This window comes from Emiliania huxleyi (genome assembly GCF_000372725.1).
Source record: "Emiliania huxleyi CCMP1516 chromosome Unknown EMIHUscaffold_149, whole genome shotgun sequence".
Classification (NCBI taxonomy): Eukaryota; Haptophyta; order Isochrysidales; family Noelaerhabdaceae; genus Emiliania; species Emiliania huxleyi.
This window is the reverse complement of record NW_005201102.1, coordinates 183,990-201,314: the sequence shown is the minus strand read 5'-3', so window position 1 is coordinate 201,314 and position 17,325 is coordinate 183,990. Positions and strand designations below refer to the sequence as shown.

The window sequence follows — 17,325 nt, the reverse complement described above, 5'->3', positions numbered from 1 at the left end:
GGGGGGGGGGGGAGGCACCGGGGCGCGAGGCGTCGGACGCGCCGGCAACCGCGTCGACGGCGGGGAGCGGCGCGTAGTACGCCTTGAGCTCCTCCTCGGTGTACATCGCCTCCGCGTGCGTGTCGTCGATGATGTGGCCGGCGAGCTGCAGCTTGACCACCTACGGGACGTGGGGGGGGAGGGGGGGAGGGGGACACACGCGTGAGGGACGTGTCAGCGACGTGCCGTCGGCGTGTCTGTCCTGCGAGCTGCAGCTCGACCACCTGCTGCCGGTACAGGCACTCCTCGAAGCCCTGCGCGATGAGGCGGTACACGTAGACCGTCCGCCGCTGGCCGTAGCGGTAGGCGCGGAAGACGGCCTGCACGTCCGACGACGGGTTCCAAGAGGCGTCTAGGAAGTGTCTAGGGAGTGCCTAGGAAGTGTCGCGGAAGACGGCCTGCACGTCCGACGACGGGTTCCAAGAGGCGTCGAAGAGGATCACGCGCGAGGCAGAGGCGAGGTTGAGGCCGAGGCCGCCCGCCTTGGTCGAGATGAGGAAGAGCCGGATCGCAGAGTCGCGCGCGTTGAACTGCTTGACCATCTGGTCGCGCTCGTCCCCCGACCTGCTCACAGCGTGAGGTGTGAAGAGACGCCGTTCACAGCCTGACCATCCCGTCGCGCTCGTCCCCCGACGTCTTGCCGTCGAGGCGCAGGTAGTCGAGGCCCGGCTGCCACCCCACGCCGCCCTCGCCGCCGTCGCCCGGCGAGGGCGGCGGCGGCGGGCCGCCCGGCGAGAAAGCCTTGGCCGCGCGCGCGCGGCGGGGCGAGGGCGCGTAGCGGAGCGCCACTTGCAGCGCGTCGAGGGACTCGAGCGACTGCGAGAAGAGCAAGATGCGCTCGCCCGCGCGCGCCGCCTGCTGCAGCAGCGCCAGCGCCACCGCGACCTTCGACGACACCTCCGGGCCAAAGGCAGCCGCAGGGTTGCCGCGCCGCGAGGCGGGCCACGCCCGCTCGAGCCACGTCACCCCCACCCCCGCGCCGCCGGCCGGCGCGGCCGGCGGGAAGTGCGGGGACGGCGCGCCCCCGGCGGCGGCCCCGGCGGCGGCGGCGGCGGCGGCGGCGTCGATGCTGGCGGCGGCGGCGGCCTTCGCGACGAGCTTGGCGTTCGGGGCGAGCGTCTTTGGGTCGAGGAGGGCCGCGGGGTGGTTGTAGATGCGGAGCATGTCGGTCATGAACTCGAAGAGCTGCTGCCGCCCGGCCATCGACTCGACCTTGGCGTTGTAGAGCGCGCGCTGCGTCGGCGTCGGCCGCAGGACCATCACGTACTGCTGCGAGCGCGGCAGGTCGCGCTGCAGCACCTCGACGCCCCGCCGCTGCACCAGCTTGTCGAGCTTGCGCGTGAGGGCCCAGATACGCTTGGACATGTCCTTGCGCCGCTTCTTTGCCTAGGGAGTGTCCGGCAGGTGTGCCGGAAGTGTGCCGGAAGTGGCTCGGACACACCTCGCGCCGCGTCTTTGCCCTTTGCGAGCGCGACTCGTCGTCGTCCTCGCCGTACCGGAACTGGCCGTCGGTGATGGTGCTCTCGTACAGCCTCTTGAAGGTGTCGAGGTCGCCGAGCTCGCCTGGCGACGCGTAGTCCACCATGTGAGAAGAGAAGAGAAGAGAAGAGAAGAGGAGAGGAGGGAACCTGGCGACGCGTAGTCCACCATGTGGAAGTACTCGCGCAAGTTGTTTTGGAGCGGCGTCCCCGTCAGCAACACGCGCCGCATCGTGCGCACGCCGGCGAGGACCGCGCGCAGCTGGTTCTTCTCATTCTTGATCACGTGCGCCTCGTCGATCACGAGGACGTCCGGACCGGGGTCCTGCAGCAGCCGCCGGTACTCCGCCAGCTCTCGCTCCCTCTCCTGCCCCGCTGCGTCCGCTGCGGCGCGCGCGGCCTGCGCCGCCGCCACCGCCGCGTTGAAGGCCGCCACGGCCTCACCGTTCGTGCCGCCATACGCTTCGGAGGCGCTGCCGGCGGCAGCGGCCGTCTGGGCGGCCGCCCGCGCCTGCCGCTCCGCGCCGTCGTTCTTTGCGGAAGAGAGGACGGAGCGGTACGTGTCGTGCACCATCACCATCACGCCGCCCTCCCTCCGCCAGCGGCGCAGCGCCTGCAGCCGCTGCTGCTCGAGCCCGCCGCCGCGCCCGTCTCCCGAGTGAGACCGCTTGAGCGCGCCCGCGTCGGGGAACTTTTGCCAGCGGAGGTTCCTCGGGTTGCTCGCGGCCTGGTTGCCGCACTGGTCGAGCAGCCACTTGCCGAACTCGCTCTCCCACTGCGTGGCGACGCTCTTGGGCACGAGCACCAGCGCCGTCGGCGGTCCGTCGGCCACCTGTTCACGGCTAGACGTGTGAAGAGACGCTGCTCACTAAAGGACCGCCGTCGGCGGGCACTAGGCCACCGCCGCGTTGCGCCCCATCTGCGCGTAGAAGCGCCCCTCGACCGTGCGAGCGCGCGTGAGGGCGGTGTGGAGGAAGGAGATCACGGTGAGCGTCTTGCCTGTTCACAGCGGAGAGGTGTGAAGAGGGGGGGGGGGGGGGCGGGGCGGGGAGGAGGCAAACAAACGTCTCGCCGAGCCCCATCGAGTGCGCGAGGACGCACCCGTGCTCGCGCCGCTTCGCATTGTCAGCCCGCTTGGAGCCGAAGCACGCCCCCCACAAGAAGTGGACGCCCTCCTCCTGGTGCGGCTTGAGCTGCCGCGCCAGCCGCGGCAGCACCGTCACCGCGCCGGCCTCGCCACGAGCCGCCCACAGCGTGATGACGCGCGCCCGCGCGTCTTCCTCCTCCTCCTCCGCCGCGGCGGCGGCGATCGCCGCCGCCGTCGCCTCCTGCGCCTCGTGTGCCAGCTCCGCGGCGGACTTTGCGCGCGCGCCGCCGCCGCCGCCGCCCGTTCGGCTGTCGCCGCCCGTTCGGCCGTCGCCCGCAGGCAGGGCGGCGCCCCCGGCGGCGGCGTCGTCGACGTCGTCGAGGTCTTGGGAGGAGGTGAAGGCGCGGGAGGGGAGGTCGGACACGCCGCGACCGGCGGGGGCCGCCGCATGCCAGCGAGCCTCGCGGCGGCTGCGCTTGAGCGAGATCTTGTTGCGCCGCGCGACGAGCGCGGCGCATCGCTTGGCGAGACGGGCGAGCGGCGCCGGCTCGCAAACATAGCACAGCCACGGCTCCGCCTCGCGCACTGCGTCGGCCGCCTCGCCTCCCAAGTTGGAGCGGATGCACCGCTCACACACCGCCCGCCCGCAGCCGGCCGCGTCGCAGAGGAAGACGTCCGGCTCGCCTGTTCACAGCAGGAGGTGTGAAGAGACGCGGCTCGCAGCATGTTGTTGAGGAAGACGTCCGGCTCGCCGCCCTCGCCGCCACCGGTGTGGTTGAGCCCGGCGCACCACACGCACACCTCCCCCACCTCCTCCTCCTCCTCGTTCTCCTCCTCTGCCGCGCCCTCCTCGCCCTCGCCTGCTGCGGCTGGCGGCGCCTCCGGCATCGCGCTGTCGCCGCCGCCGCCGCCGCCTCCGCCGCCCTCCTCCTCCACCACCGCCTCGTGGCAGTAGTGGCAGAGGGGGACGCCGAGCTGCGGGTGCGCGTACACCTGCGCGCACTCGAAGAACGGGTGGCGGCAGACCGAGCACTTTTGCAGCAGCGAGCCCGCCCTGGCGTCGTGGCCGCCCTTCCGCACGCGCGGCGCCAGCCGGCGGCCACCCTCCGCCTCGTGCCTGAGCTCCTCCCGCCACGCGCGCGCCAGCTTCGCCTCGGAAAGCCCTCCGCCTCCGCCGAGCCCGCCCTCGCCCTCGGACGACGAGTCGCCCGAAAGGGACTCCTCATCGGCCGCCCTCGCAGCGCGCGCGCGCGCACGCGCGTGGGAGAAGAGGCGCGGCAGCTTGGCGGGCCGCCCCCCCTCCTCTTCCTCCTCCCCCTCCCCCTCCGACGCAAGCTCGTCTACCTCGAGCGTCTCCTCGTCCTCCAGCAGCGGCGCCAGCCTGCCGATTTGCTGCGGCCGCTCCACCTTGTACATCTGCTTGAGCGCCCTGGCGTCGGCGGTGCGGCGGAGGCCGGCGGTCCACCCGGTGAACCCAGACGCGCCCGCCGCCTGCTTCTGCCCGTGCTTCGACTTGAGCGGACGCCGCTCGTCCAGCTCCGCGTCCGCCGAGCACACCCAGCAAAGCGACTGCGGCCGCGCCCTGTCAGCGCCGCCTCCTCCGCCGCCGCCGCCGCCTCCGCCGCCGCCGCCGCCGCCGCCGCCTCCGCCGCCGGCCGCAAGGGAAAGTGCCGGTCGCGCGCGGCACTTTTCGCACCGCGGCGTGGCGTCTGCGGCGGGCGGCTCCTGCGAGGCGCCGCCCTCGCCGAACCCGCCGTCGGCGTCTGCGGCGGCGGCCGCCCTCTCAAACTCGAGGATCGACACGCCCGACGCCTGGGCGGGAGGGGGGGGGGGGGGGGGACACGGGCTGTCCCTCGGCTGTCCCTCGGCCGCACCTCGGCTGTCCCTCGGCTGTCTCTCGGCCGCCTCTCGGCTGTCTCTCGGCCGCCTCTCGCCTCGAGCGCATCTTCCAGCTCGGCCACCAGCTCGAGCGCCTCGTCATACTCCACACGCCACCCGGCAACCTCCGCAGCAAGCGCCTCGCCCGCCGCCGCCGCAACCGCCGGCGAGTACTCCTCGTCGTCCGCCGCAGACGACGCCGCGCCGCCCCCCCGCCCGCTATCCGCCGGAGGGACAGCCGCCCCCCCGCCGGACGCCATCGCCTCCATGTCGCGCAGCATCTGCTCGGCGGTAGAGCCGCGCGCCTTCTCGGCGGCCTCGTCTGCAGCGGCGGCGAGGAGCCGCTCCTCCGCCTTGAGCCTCTCGGCCGAGACTCCGGAGCCTATGCTGGGAGATGCGGGAGATGCGGGAGATGCGGGGATATGCAGCGGAAATGCGGGGAGATGCGGGGAGATGCAGCGGAAATGTGGGGAGATGCGGGGAGATGCAGCGGAGATGTGGCGGAGATGGGGAGATGCAGCGGAGGTGTGGGGAGATGCAGCGGAGTCCGTGCCCTCTCGGGCGCGGGTTGGAAGACATGCGTCTAGGCGTCCCGGTTCCAGGCGTCCGGCTCCAGGCGTCCGGCTCCAGGCGTCCGGCTCCAGGCGTCCGGCTCTAGGCGTCCGGCTCTAGGCGTCCGGTGCCGTCATCGTCGCCGAGGGCGCGTCCGACGGCGCCGTCCTCGAGAAGGGCCGCGAGCTCGCGCTCCCGGTTCTGCGCGTCGAGAAGCCGCCGGACCAGCGCCTGCGGAGTGGGAGGAGGGGCGGACGGGGAGGAGGGGTGGCGGGGGCGGTGGTGTGCGGACGGAAAGGGTGGCGGCGGGGAGGGAGGCGGGGAGGAGGGTGGTGGCGGGCTGGGTGGGGTCGGCGGTGGAGGCGGCGGCGGCGGCGGCGGTGGCGGCGGCGGTGGCGGCGGCGGAGGCGGAGGAGGAGGAGGCGGCGGCGGGATTGGCAGTGCAGCTGAGATGCGGCTAGCGAGGCACCTCGCGCCCTCCCGACATCTCCCCACGTCTCCCCACATCTCCCCATAGCGGCACCTCGCGCCCTGCTTCGTCGGCGGCGCGCCGAGGAGGCGCGCCGTCGGCCGCATCCCCGTCCTCGCTCGCAGCCTCCTCCTCCTCCCCCTCCTCCTCCTCCTCCTCCTCCTCCCCCTCCTCCTCCTCGTCCAAGTCCATGTTGGAGACGGAGGCGGGGCTCCTCGCAGCAGCAGCGACCCTGGAGCAGCCCGCCACGCGAGCAGCATCGCCACCGGCAGAGGCGGCGGGCGGCGGTGCTGGGACCGATGCCGCGGCCGCGGCCGAGGCCGTCGGCACCACTGTCGGCACCACCCGTCGCTTGGCGGCTGGCGCGCCGCCTCGCGCCGCCGCGCCGCCCGCGCCCACAACCGCCGACGGCGGCGTCAGCGGAGGCGCCATGCTGGCCTTCGCCGCGACGCTACGCCGGAACTCTTCGCCCGTGATCTCGGTGGGCTCGTTCGCTGAGAGCCCCGCGCCCGTCTGCGTCGGCGTCGTCGCCGCGCCTCCCCCTCCTCCCGCCACCGCCGACGGAGCAACGGATGGCTGCGCTGCGGCTGGCGGAGGGGTGGAGGGGCCTCCGAGCGGAGGCTCGGTGATGGGCTTGAGGTTCTCCGCGCGGAGCGCCTTTGGCGCATCGTTGTTCTTCTCGAGATCCGCATCCAGGTCCACAATCCACCGCTTCTTCTCCTCGTCGTACCGCCGAATCTTGCACGTTTTGCCGTTGAGGTGCGCCGCGGCCAGGCCCGAGAGCTTGTACCGCTGGCCGGCCTGGATCATGGGAGCCGCCCGGGGGCGACGAGGCGCGCGGAGGACAGGCGCTCCGGCTCCGGCGAGCGGCCGGGCCGTTTGGCGCCGGGCTGTGGTGGAATAAAAGAATTTTACGCTGAGGAATAAAAGAATTCTGTCGCGCGGTTGTTGTTTTAAAAACTTTATTTTTTTATGTTCTTTTTTCATCCTGAACATTGTTGAGGGGCATGGGCCCTACTGCGAAGGGGGGGGGGGGGGCATGGAGGGGGAGAGGAAGAGCAAGGGCGAGAGAGGGCAAGGGACGGGTCGCTCGCTGGCATACCACGATTCCAGGGGGGGCAGGGCGGTGGGCGGCGACCGCCACGTACCGTCTACTTACGGCGGCGATTACCGGTTCGCTACGCCAGGGAGACGTGCAGCTGCTGCTGTTCGAATCGGTTCGGTGGGTTCGGGAAGGGGGTCGGCGAGATCCTCTGGAAGGCGGCGAAACGTACTACAGAACAAGCTGACTCGGGCCCAGTACCTCGATGAGGTGACTTGGACCACCAAGAACTGGCTGGGGCTCTGGGGGGAGGCGGGGGCCCCCGGAGGCACCGTGCGCCGCGCCGCAGTGCGGAAACGGCGGGCCCCGGCTCCGCTAGTCTCCGTTAGCACCGACTTCCCGATTAAGCACGATTAATCAGAGGGCAGATTTGGAGATATCTCAAGGAGTACATACAGATAGACCATCTAACCAGAAAACTCCAACCTGATCGGTCGTACTGACCGCCGACAGATCACTCCAGACAGCAGACAGGCCGACGTCTGCACGCGGCCGGCCGGGCGAGAGGCTTGACACGATCCGACCCTGCGACCCTGACGCTGCTGCTCTAGCTATCAGCCATGCACTGCTGACTGCTGCCACAATGTGTGACCGGTGCTGGCCCACTTGGCGGCCTTCCCGGTCAGTGGTGAGGCGCAGTTCAGAGCTGTCGATGGCGCGATGCCGCACTGGTCCCACATTGGTGACACGAGACCCCCACGTTTGCCGGTCCAAGAGAGAGGCACCGGCGCTGTCGTGAGAAGGTGCATGGTCCCTCTTGACTGCCCATGCGCGCGAGGCTGTGTAGGCACAGCCTCGAGCGAGAGTGCCAGCAGCCAATCCGAGGCAGTTTGTGACGCGCATTGCGTCAGAAGCGTGCACGCGCTGGAAGGACACCTTCCTACTGGCCGTACGATCAGGTCGTCACTGAATGTGTCTTGTGAGCTTGTTTGTGTCTGTGTGTCGCTCGTGCGTGTCGTCATCATCTGTCCAGCGTCCACCCATACCGCGTTGGTGTCCAGTCCGAGCCTGGCTGTTCTTCACCTTACTACCTACCTACCTACTGAATGCTGGATACTAGCCGCGAGCTATGCAGGTGATCAATTGTGCCTCATGGCACGGTCAGCAGCGCCGACAGGCTGTCGCAAGGCGTGATAGCATGGTCGCAATATTCTACCTCCGGCACGCCTACGGACGGGACGGACAGCCCGGGGCTGCATGAAGAGGACGGGGTGGGTGCTCTCCGCGAATGGGGGGGTGCTGTGCGCGGGGTGTGGAGAGGAGGCGCCCGGGCTCGGGGCGCGGGACGGGAAGGGGGGAGGCAGCGGGGGGGGGCGGCGTGGACGAGGAAGGGGGGGCGTCGCGGGAGAGGGGGAGGGGCCGAATGGCGTTGGAGCGCTATCGGGAGCTTCGAGGGACTCGGGCTGCCTCGACGGAGGCGAGGTGCTTCGAGCGGCGTGGACTCTCGACGGCGTCGTCAGACTCTGCTGCCCGAGAGCACCACTGCTCTGCCGTGCGGCGCGAGGCGGTGCGGCGTGATGCGGCGGCTGCCGAGCGCGCCGCCGCCGCCGCCAGTCGGGCGGCAGCACCGCCTAAACCGGTCACACAGCCGCCGCCGCCGCCGCCGGCGGCGGCGGCGCAATCTTTGAGTGCGAGTGTCGACAGCCAGCGACACGAGCTCTGGCGGCGGCAGCTTGAGGCGACCGCCGCGGTGCTGCGAGCGCAGAGGCGCCCGCGCACAGAAGGCAGGAACGGCGTGCTCTCGTGCTCACGCCCTACGGTTCGATAGGCGGGTCGAGCACCTCGAAGCTCAGCGACGGCAGCGGCGGCAGCAGCAGCGGCGCGCACTCCTCTCCAGCCCCAAGCCGCCGCCGCCGCCTCACTGGCTGCCCGCGGTGTTGCCCGCTCGCGGCGGGCCCCGCCCCTTTCCACCCACCCACCCTAGCCTCCTCCAGCCTCCTCAGGCGGGGGCTCGCCACCCTGCTACCGCACCACCCACAGGACTAAACCCACACCGGATTCGAGACTATGGAGGTATGGTAGGCGGGGGCTCGCCCTCCTGCAGCAGCGCCAGTGGCAGCTCGAGCAGTCGCACCGGGAGCAGAGGCAGGCCGAGCGGTCGCGCCGCGCCGCCACCTTGCGGCTAGAAGAGGGGCCGTCCGTATCGAGCGGTGGGCCGCCCAGCCCGACGGAAGCCGCCAGCCCGACCGACGCCACAAAGGTGTGCCGCAGCAGCAGCCGCGATGCGCGCAGCCCTCGAGCGGGCGGCGGGCCTCTCTGTGCCGGCCCGGCGGACGGGGCTCAAGGAGAGAGTGCAAGCGCGTCGCGAGGGAGGGTCGTGGACCGGGTGACGTTGTCGCTGCCTCTTGGAGGCAGCGGCGGCGGCGGCGGAGGCGAGGGCGGCGGCGGGCTCGGCGGCGGCGGGCTGGGTGTCGGCGGCGAGGGTGGCGGCGTCGCCGCTGGTGCGGCAGAGGCGTCCTGCTTCCGTGTGCGGTACCTCGACACCTCCTAGACAGCTCTTAGACACTTCCTGGAGCCTTCCTGCAGGCGCTCCGCTTCCATGTGCGGTACCTGGACGGGAGCGTCGAGGTACTGACGCAGCCGCAACTCGAGACAGCGGTCCGAGACGGGAGGGAGGGGCGCGGCGGCGACGGCTTCGTGGACGGCCGAGCCTTCTCGCAGGCCACCGCACCACCCACGGGACTAAACCCACACTGGATTCGACCACTCTGGAGGTATGGCAGGCCGAGCCTTCCTGCAGGCTCGCTCGCTCCCTGTCGGAATCGGGAGGGAGGCATCGGGAGGAGGGCCCCCTTGACCAGCGGCCCCCTTGACCAGCGGCCACCTCGACCAGCTGACCAGCTGCCCCCTTGACACGCGTCCGTGCCCTCGCGTCAGGCTCGCGTGGCGGAGTGGGATGCGCTGTCGGAGCTGCTCCACGAGAATGAGCAGCTGCGACGCGCTGTCGACGGCGGGCTCGCGGCGGCTGGCGGCGGTGTCGGGGCCTCCGCTGATGCGGCCGCCGCTGGCGCGTCTGGAGTCGGCCATTGCGTCCGGTTGCGCGCCGGCGCGGCGGTGCGGCTGCGCTCGTGCATGGACGCATGGAAGGTGTTCACGTTGCGGTCTCGGTGGAGGCGACACGCGGCGCAGGCAGGACGGTGCGCGGCGTCCCACCGCACCCCCCTCGGCGTCTCCCAAACAATCGGCCAAACCCCACCACCACTACCCCCGCGCACACACACCCTCTTGCGCGAGTCTCGACACTCGCGCGCACCATTCTCGCCCAGGCTCGCGCTGTTGATCGACAGACGCACCCGTCGCAGCCTCGGCGAGCTGCGACGCACCTGGCATCTCTCTCTCCCACATAACCGGGAGCAGCTGCGCGAGCACCGCAAGTCCTCCTCGATCGACGGGGGCAGTGTTACGGTGAGCAGTGTATGACCGCGCCATGACCCACCCTGAGGGAGGGTGTAGAGGATGTAGAGTGTAGAGCGCTGTAGAGCTGCAGGGCTGTAGAGCGCTGTAGTGTGTAGAGCTGTAGAGCTGTAGAGCTCTATACATCCGGCGCGGGCCGCGGGGAACCTACACTCGTGATTGCAAGTACGAAGTAGCAAAAACAACAAAGAAACACAGTTCACCGACGCCTTCTCAGGCGCGAGAGAGGCGAGGAGCTTCATCACACTTCACAGCACACCGGCGCAGTCACGGCTCACGCACATGCACTGAGCTGGCCCCTCTCCAGCTGTGACGTGTGAGCGAGCTGGGTCTGGCAGACACTGCTCCCTCGTGATCGTGGCGACGTGGTGCCGTGTCCGGTCCTCCCCATCCCTCCCTTGGGTTGTCTGTTTTCTTTATTTCAAGAAGACAACGCACTCTCTCACATGACAAGCGATCCCACGACAGCGACATAGAATAAGAGAATTCAACCGTGTTGTGTGGAATTGTATCGGTGGGGAGGTCGAGGAGGCGGGCGGGCGGCGGCGTGTCTGGCGAGGGCGCGGCGGCGGCGGCGGCGGTGGCGTCTGGCGAGGCGGCGCGAGCGGCGCGAGCGGCGCGAGCGGCGCGGCGGGGTGGACATCGGAAGAAAAAGTTTCTCTGGTCAAACCCTACAAGAACCAATAGGTGGGTGCTAGTATGAGCCCGCTGAGCGCTGAGGCGCAGTGCTCTTGCAGAGGCGGTTAGTGGTGCACTAACCCCGAGCAACCCTTCGGGTCACTCCTCATCGCAAACCCTGTCAGCAGTCCTCCTCCGGGAATGTACGTAAGAGCCACATACATTGGACACACCTCTCCCTTTTTGAAGTCCCTGCATTGGAAAATTCTTTACAGGTGTCGAGCCTGTCTGCATTGTCTAAATTCTTTACAGGTCGAGGGACCTGCGAAGAGAGATAGGAAGAGGCGGACGCCCAAGGGTGGGCGACGGCTAGCGCATCACACCCCTCTCCTTAACCCTGTGTGGTGGCGGCGTGCCGTCCTCCCATCCCTGCTAGAGTTGGGGCACTTGGAGTCTGTTTTCTTTCTTTTTTAGTCCGCAGACTTAAGCCATGATGCGGCTCTCGAGAGCACACGGTACTAATAGTGTAATAGGACGAGAAATGTGAAAAACGCCGGAATTCGGGCAAGCTTTTTCTTCTTTTCGGGACGTGACAGTGTCATTCATGCGGCTGCTCGGCAATCGCCCGACACTCAGACCCGACAGCTTCTCAACTTCAAGAGCGCTCGAACGAGAGCCGTGAGGGATGGGCTTGCTCCGCAGAAGTAAGCCGGGCTCTCTCTCAAGCAAGTCCGTCTCGCTGCAGCAACAGCAGCTGAAGCCAGATAATCCGGAGCTTGACGACGCGATAGCGAAGCGGCAGGACGATGCGGCCGACGCGGAGATGGGCTCTGCGGCAAGCAAGCAAGCCCGAGGGCCGATGCAGCTGGTCCATGATGTCCAGCGGGCGGAGCAGTCGGCCGACATACTTCGGATCGTGGCGGAAGCCAGGCTCGCCGCCCCATCGGCACAGGGCGACCCGAGCCAGGAGTGGCAGATGGGGCAATGGCTAAACTCACTCGGGCTGAACGACGCCATCGCCGCCGCGCTCCTCTCGCCAATCTCGGCCGACGCATCACTGGCGCTCGATTCGGCCGACGCATCGCTGGCGCTACCCTTCGTGCGCGCGCTAGGTAAGCTCGGCTCACGCGAGTCGGTGGCCGCGCTCCTCCGCCAGGCTGGTCCTCACCTGCTCGACCGCATCGCCGACGCTGTTTGGGACGGCGCGTCGACCCTCATCGCCTCGGGCGGCGCCACCGGAGCAGAGCTACACGCAAAGTTCGTGCAGGAGGGCGAGTCTTTCACCATGTCGTACGGAGGGCTGGACACCTTCTTCGGCGGGCTGGAGGGCCTGATCGGGACGCCCAACCCCAAGCTGCGGGAGGCGATGAAGCGGGAGCACTGTGACTCGGCCGATTCCGGGCTCCCCTTCAACGCGGGCAACTATGGGACAACGACGACGGCGAAGACGGAGTATCACTTCGTGGTCGACCCGGAGCACACCGACTTTGGGCCGGGCAGCAAGCACCCGTGGCCCGAGGACACCAAGCTGCGCGAGAGGGAGGACACGCGCAGCCTTTGCCGCAAGCCCCGCCCGCTCTCTGACTTCGCGATCGACTTGCAGCGGGTCAACGAGCAGCTTGCGACGCAGGACTGCACCTCGCTCTGCGATGAGGAGTTCTGGGGAGCGCGGCTGTACACCGGGCCAATGTTCATCAAGTGAGCCACCGCTGCGCCGGCTCCACCTCCCAGCCAGCTCCCAGCCCCCCCACTCAGCCAGCCCACAGCCCCCTCCCCACCCCCCCTCCTCCTCCGACCCCGCGCGCAGATACAACGCGATCCTGCGCGGCCTGGGCGGGAAGGCTCCCTTTTTTGTGCAGAAGCTGGAGCAGCTGTGCTTGGGCAACAACTACACGACGACGCTGCACATCATCAACTCAGCGTGCGTCAAGCTCTCCAAGATCATGACCGCGCAAAAGGTCTACCGCGGCGTGAGCGGCGGCGTGCTGCCGAGCGAGTTTTGGGCCAAGAACGAGTGGAACGTCGCGGGCGGCGTCGAGTTCGCGTTCATGTCGACCACGCTCGACAAGGAGGTGGCGCTCCACTACGGGGGGAGCGGCGGGGCGGGTCTCTGCTTCGAGATTCAGATGGGGATGGTGGATCGCGGCGCCTCGCTCTCGTGGCTGAGCCAATACCCTCACGAGTCCGAAATCCTTTTCGCCCCTATGACGGGACTCGAGGTGCTCGGCACGAGGGTGGAGAGCGGCGTCATCGTTGTCGAGACGCGCCTCTCGGTCAACCTCACCGCGCTGACCATCGAGCAGGTCGTCTCCGAGAGGGCAGAGAGGTCAGAGCGATCGGATACGAGCGATGCGGTCGAAATGTTGTTGATAGGTCGTCTCACGGCGGCGCAAGCTGTGCATGGACATGTGCGAGTCGATGCAGCTCGAACTGGCCCACGAGATGACGCAGACGGCGTGGTCCGAGCTCAGGGAGCTCACCGACGGGGCGGAGGCGGCCTTCGATCTGCCCGGCTATGCGAAGAGCGTGCTGCGAGACATGCTGGCCGAGTCGACGTCGCATCCGCCCGAGCACTACAACAACGAAGCCAACATGCTGATGCGAATGAAGGATGCGGTGCAGGCGAAGAACGCGGTTAGCGATTTGCCTAACGGATGGGAGCGCTTGCAGATGGCGGCGCCCAACCTGCCGGCGCTGCTGTCGGCCTCGGACCTCAACGTGAGGTCGATGAAGAGCAACCTCAAGGCGGGCGGCGCAGGTGCGCTTTCCGTGCTCATGTGCTGCTCGCAGGCGCTGCACAGCCTGAAGGCGAGCGGCGAGGAGATGGGGCCGGAAGGCGCGGTGTACCTCGGCCACGGCATCGCGGGCGCCACCTCGATCACGGAGCTCGACGTGTCGAACAACAAGCTGTGCGGCATCGAGGCCGCAGATGAGCGGGAGGCGTACAACGGCACGCACTTCGGCACCTTCTGTAAGCTGCTCGCCAAGAACTCGAGCCTCACCAGCCTCGACGTGTCGGCAAACTACATCCTGGCCGACGGCACCACGGCGCTGTGCGCCGCGCTCGCCGGGAACAAGCGGCTCAAGACGCTCAAGCTCAACGACTCGGCGATGCAAGAGGCGGGCTGGATCGCCCTCGCGAGGATGGTCGAGGACGCGCCCTCGCTCTTGGTGCTCGAGGCCAACTGCAACCTCGAGTTGATGCGCCCTGCCGAGATCCCAGCCGTCGCCAAGGCCATCGCCTCGGCAGTGGGGCGCAGCAAGAGCCTCACTAGCGTCGACCTCTCCTCGCAGGAGTGGAAGAATGGCGAGGCCAGCGGCCTGCTTCCGCCGCTGCTGGACTGCAAGTCGCTGGCCACGCTCAACCTCTCCTGCGCCGAGTGCGGGCCCCACATTGGCGCGGGCCTGGCGCAGCGCCTGAAAGGCCACCCGGCGCTCACCAGCTTGCAGCTCGACTCCTGCGAGCTGGGGTCGGGCGCGCTGCCCATCTGCGCCGCCGTCGGCGACTGCGGCCTCACTGAGCTCAACCTCTCCAGCAACGAGCTGGACGCGGCTGCTGCCAACGCGCTCGGCGAGGCGCTGGCCAGCAGCGTGACGCTCAAGAGGATTGACATCCAGTCTAACCTGATCGAGGAGGGCGGCGTGGCGCTGGGCAAGGGCCTCGCCGCCAGCACGTCGCTGACGGAGCTTGAGCTCAGCGACTGCGCGCTGGGCGACGAGGGCGGCGCGGCCGTCCTCGAGGCGCTCAGGGGCAACACCACGCTCCAGGTCCTCAAGATGAGCGACAACAAGTTGAGCGCGGGCGTGGCTCCCGCGCTGCGCGCGATCGGCGAGAGCACCTCGCTGACGCAGCTCGACCTGTCGGAGAACAAGCTGGGCCCCGACGCGTGCGCTGACCTTGCCGCCGGTATCGCGAAAAATGCGTCGCTGCGAGAGCTCGAGCTGAACTACTGCGCGCTCGGCGCCGGCTGCGCCGCGCTGGGCGACGCGCTCAAATCGAACTCGACGCTCACGTCGCTACAGCTCAACGACAATGGGATCATGAAGGCCGAGGCCGCCTTGCTGAGGGATGCCTATCGCCGCCGCGCGGAGCGGCTGCGCAAAGAGCTGGACGAGCGTGGCGAGAAGGGGAAGAAGACGTGGACTATTCAGGTCGACCAGACGCACAAGTTTACCGGGCGCGACCTCGACCTCGACGACCTCAACCTCGACCTCGACGACCTCGACGACCTCGACGCGTCGAGGGCCTCGGATGCGAGCAGTATCTCCGACGCCGAGGAGGGCGCGAGCGACCTCGACGACCTCGGCCTCGACGACCTCGACCTCGACCGCGAGTAGTCGGTTCGCCAGCCACGTGTAAGAGAACGGCGCCTGACGGCGAAGACTGCTCACGGACCGGTCTGTTCAATTAGATGCACATCATGTTCAGCGTATTCTAAGCTCTGCCTCTCATCCGTGAATGGTGGTGCATACAGTTCTGGAGTACACGATAGTCGATAGTTGATACGCGCATGCGCCTTGCGCACGGTACGGCATATACACGAGATGTAGGTAGAGGCTAGAGCCGTCAACCTCCGTCAAGTAGGAGGGTTGGGAGAACGGCACGCTGCCACCACACAGGGATTTCTTCTCGCGCACTGCTGACTGACACTAACACGCGCGCCAGAGCCCCACGTGCCAAGTATTTGTGCGAGAGAGTGCGTTATTGTTCCATGGGGGTGTACCTGTGTTAGTGTGCTAGTGCGCGCCAAGTCCCGTGGCCGTGCCTAGTGTCGAGTGTCGTGTGAGAGAGTTTTGTTGTAACATTCCTTCTAAACGAGAGGCACTTAACATTACACCACCTCACACACACTCCCCCCTCAGGGCTAAGCAGTGCGCAAGTCCACCCGAACTCTAGGCGAGGCGTCGACCACTCCTTCGGAATAGCTCTGTCAGTGGCTGCACTAGACGCCCAGTGATGGCGCGCGGCGCGGGCGGATGACTGGAAGAGAAAATGCGGAGATGCTAGCTCGCAGGTAGATGTGCTCAGCCAAGGGTAGGGAATGAGGGGAATGTGTCAGTGTGAGGGGTGCACCAACCGCAGAGCGTTGTGTTTTGCCTTTGAAAACTGAACAGTTTTTTTGAGAGGCACTTAGTGCCACAGTGCGCGCCAGTCCCGTGCCCATGAGCCATGTGCTGTGCGATGGCCGAGAGTCGGCCAAGCGGATACCGCCAGTCTCCATGCGAGCGGCTGCCCTCTATGAGTGCTGGGCTGCATCGGCCGCCATCCTGGCAGCGGCAGCCCTGGCCCTCGAAGCGGCCGCAGCGGCAAGCCTCGCCTCTGCAGTGGCCGCTGCCTCCTCGAGTTCCATCTCAATCCTCTCCAACGCCGCCCTGGCCTCCGCTCTCGCCGCCTCGACATCCGCCAGCGCTGTCACGGCCGCCGCCGCCTCCTCATCGTCTGCCTCTGCCTCCTCCTCCGCCTCGTCCGCCTCAGCTTCCAAGCGCGCCGCCTGGGCCACCTGAGCCGACGCCGCCGCCTGGCTCTCCGCCGTGATGCCGAGCCGGATCCTCTCCTCGTGACACTTTGCGAGAAGCTCGAGCAACCTCTCCTCGTCGGCGGCCTTCGCGGCCTTCGCGGCCTCGGCCATGGCTGCCCCGGTATTCTCAACCGGCGCCTCGGCCTCTTCCGCCACCGCCTCGGCCTCCTGCGACGGCCCGGGCCGCGCCTTTTTCTTCTTCTTGCCCTTCTTGCCCTTGGCGCGCTTCTCAGCCTCAACCTCCGCTAGGAGCTCCTTGGCGTTCCGAGCCGCCTCCTTCTCCTCAGCCGCCCTCTCCGCCGCCCTCGCCGCCGCCTCTGCAGCCCGCGCCGCCTCCTTCGCCGCCTCCACCGCCTCCACCTCTGCCGCCGCATGCTCCTCGAGGGCGCGCACGCACTCGGCGTGACCCTTCTCCTTGGCGACCTGCAGCGCCGTCCTGCCGCTCGTAGTGCGCGCCGTCGTATCCGCGCCTGCCCGCAGCAAGCGCCGCACGACGGCGGAGTGGCCTTGGGCGGCGGCGGTCATCAGCGCGGTTTCGCCGTAGCTGTTCTGCAGGTTGGCATCTGCGCCTCGCCACAGTAGCAGCTCGACCACTCGCACGTGCCCGTAGCGGGCGGTGATTATGAGAGCGGTGTAGCCTTTGCCGTCCTGCAGGTTGATCTCCGCGCCGCGCTGCAGCAGCAGCTCGACCACCCGCTCGTGGCCATGGCCAGCGGCGAGCATCAGCGCGGTGTCGCCATCGCTGTCCTGCAGGTTTGGATCCGCGCCGCGCCGCAGCAGCAGCTCGACCACCCGCTCATGGCCGTTATTGGCGGTGTACACCAGCGCGGTGCCGCCGTTGCTATTCTGCAGGTTGGCGTCCGCGCCGCGCTGCAGCAGCAGCTCGACCACCCGCTCGTGGCCTCGGCTGGCGGCGCCCATCAGCGCGGTGCTGCCATTGCTGTTCTGCAAGTTGACCTCAGCGCCGTGCTGAATCAGCAGCTCGACCACTCGCTCCTGACCATTGTGGGCGGCGAGCATCAGCGCTGTGATGCAGCTCGCATCGCTCGCCAAGCAAGTCGCGTTGACCCGTCCGCCGCTGTCAAGCCACGCCAGCAGCGCCGCCTCGTCGCCTCGCTCAGCCGCTTGCCAGGCCACTTCGGGAAGCCTGTCCAGTGAGCCGGAAGAGG

General features: G+C 68.4%; 2 protein-coding genes across 2 annotated transcripts in view; one reads left to right on the top strand and one right to left on the bottom strand.

Annotated features, from left to right (window-relative positions):
- The window catches only part of EMIHUDRAFT_228661 (hypothetical protein), a gene marked incomplete at both ends in the record, with an annotated part of 7,433 nt that extends 1,120 nt beyond the window's left edge, over nucleotides 1-6,313 (bottom strand). Inside the window, 16 exons of the mRNA XM_005786846.1 lie at nucleotides 19-160; nucleotides 264-359; nucleotides 444-581; nucleotides 829-936; nucleotides 1,135-1,425; nucleotides 1,481-1,597; nucleotides 1,687-1,884; nucleotides 1,954-2,349; nucleotides 2,419-2,454; nucleotides 2,579-2,749; nucleotides 3,161-3,283; nucleotides 3,541-3,825; nucleotides 3,949-4,186; nucleotides 4,301-4,416; nucleotides 4,719-4,842; nucleotides 5,967-6,313. Coding sequence (XP_005786903.1) covers nucleotides 19-160; nucleotides 264-359; nucleotides 444-581; nucleotides 829-936; nucleotides 1,135-1,425; nucleotides 1,481-1,597; nucleotides 1,687-1,884; nucleotides 1,954-2,349; nucleotides 2,419-2,454; nucleotides 2,579-2,749; nucleotides 3,161-3,283; nucleotides 3,541-3,825; nucleotides 3,949-4,186; nucleotides 4,301-4,416; nucleotides 4,719-4,842; nucleotides 5,967-6,313 — 2,926 coding nt within the window. The remainder of the gene's footprint in view (nucleotides 1-18; nucleotides 161-263; nucleotides 360-443; nucleotides 582-828; nucleotides 937-1,134; nucleotides 1,426-1,480; nucleotides 1,598-1,686; nucleotides 1,885-1,953; nucleotides 2,350-2,418; nucleotides 2,455-2,578; nucleotides 2,750-3,160; nucleotides 3,284-3,540; nucleotides 3,826-3,948; nucleotides 4,187-4,300; nucleotides 4,417-4,718; nucleotides 4,843-5,966) is intronic.
- A 2,514-nt stretch (nucleotides 6,314-8,827) lies between these two features.
- On the top strand, nucleotides 8,828-14,975 carry EMIHUDRAFT_111305 (hypothetical protein; the record flags this gene model as incomplete). The annotated part of the gene is made up of 6 exons (XM_005786845.1): nucleotides 8,828-8,896; nucleotides 9,132-9,173; nucleotides 9,483-9,742; nucleotides 11,340-12,335; nucleotides 12,445-12,940; nucleotides 13,011-14,975. 6 exons carry the CDS (start codon nucleotides 8,828-8,830, stop codon nucleotides 14,973-14,975), a joined length of 3,828 nt encoding a protein of 1,275 aa, XP_005786902.1.
- Between the last annotated feature and the right edge of the window lie 2,350 nt (nucleotides 14,976-17,325).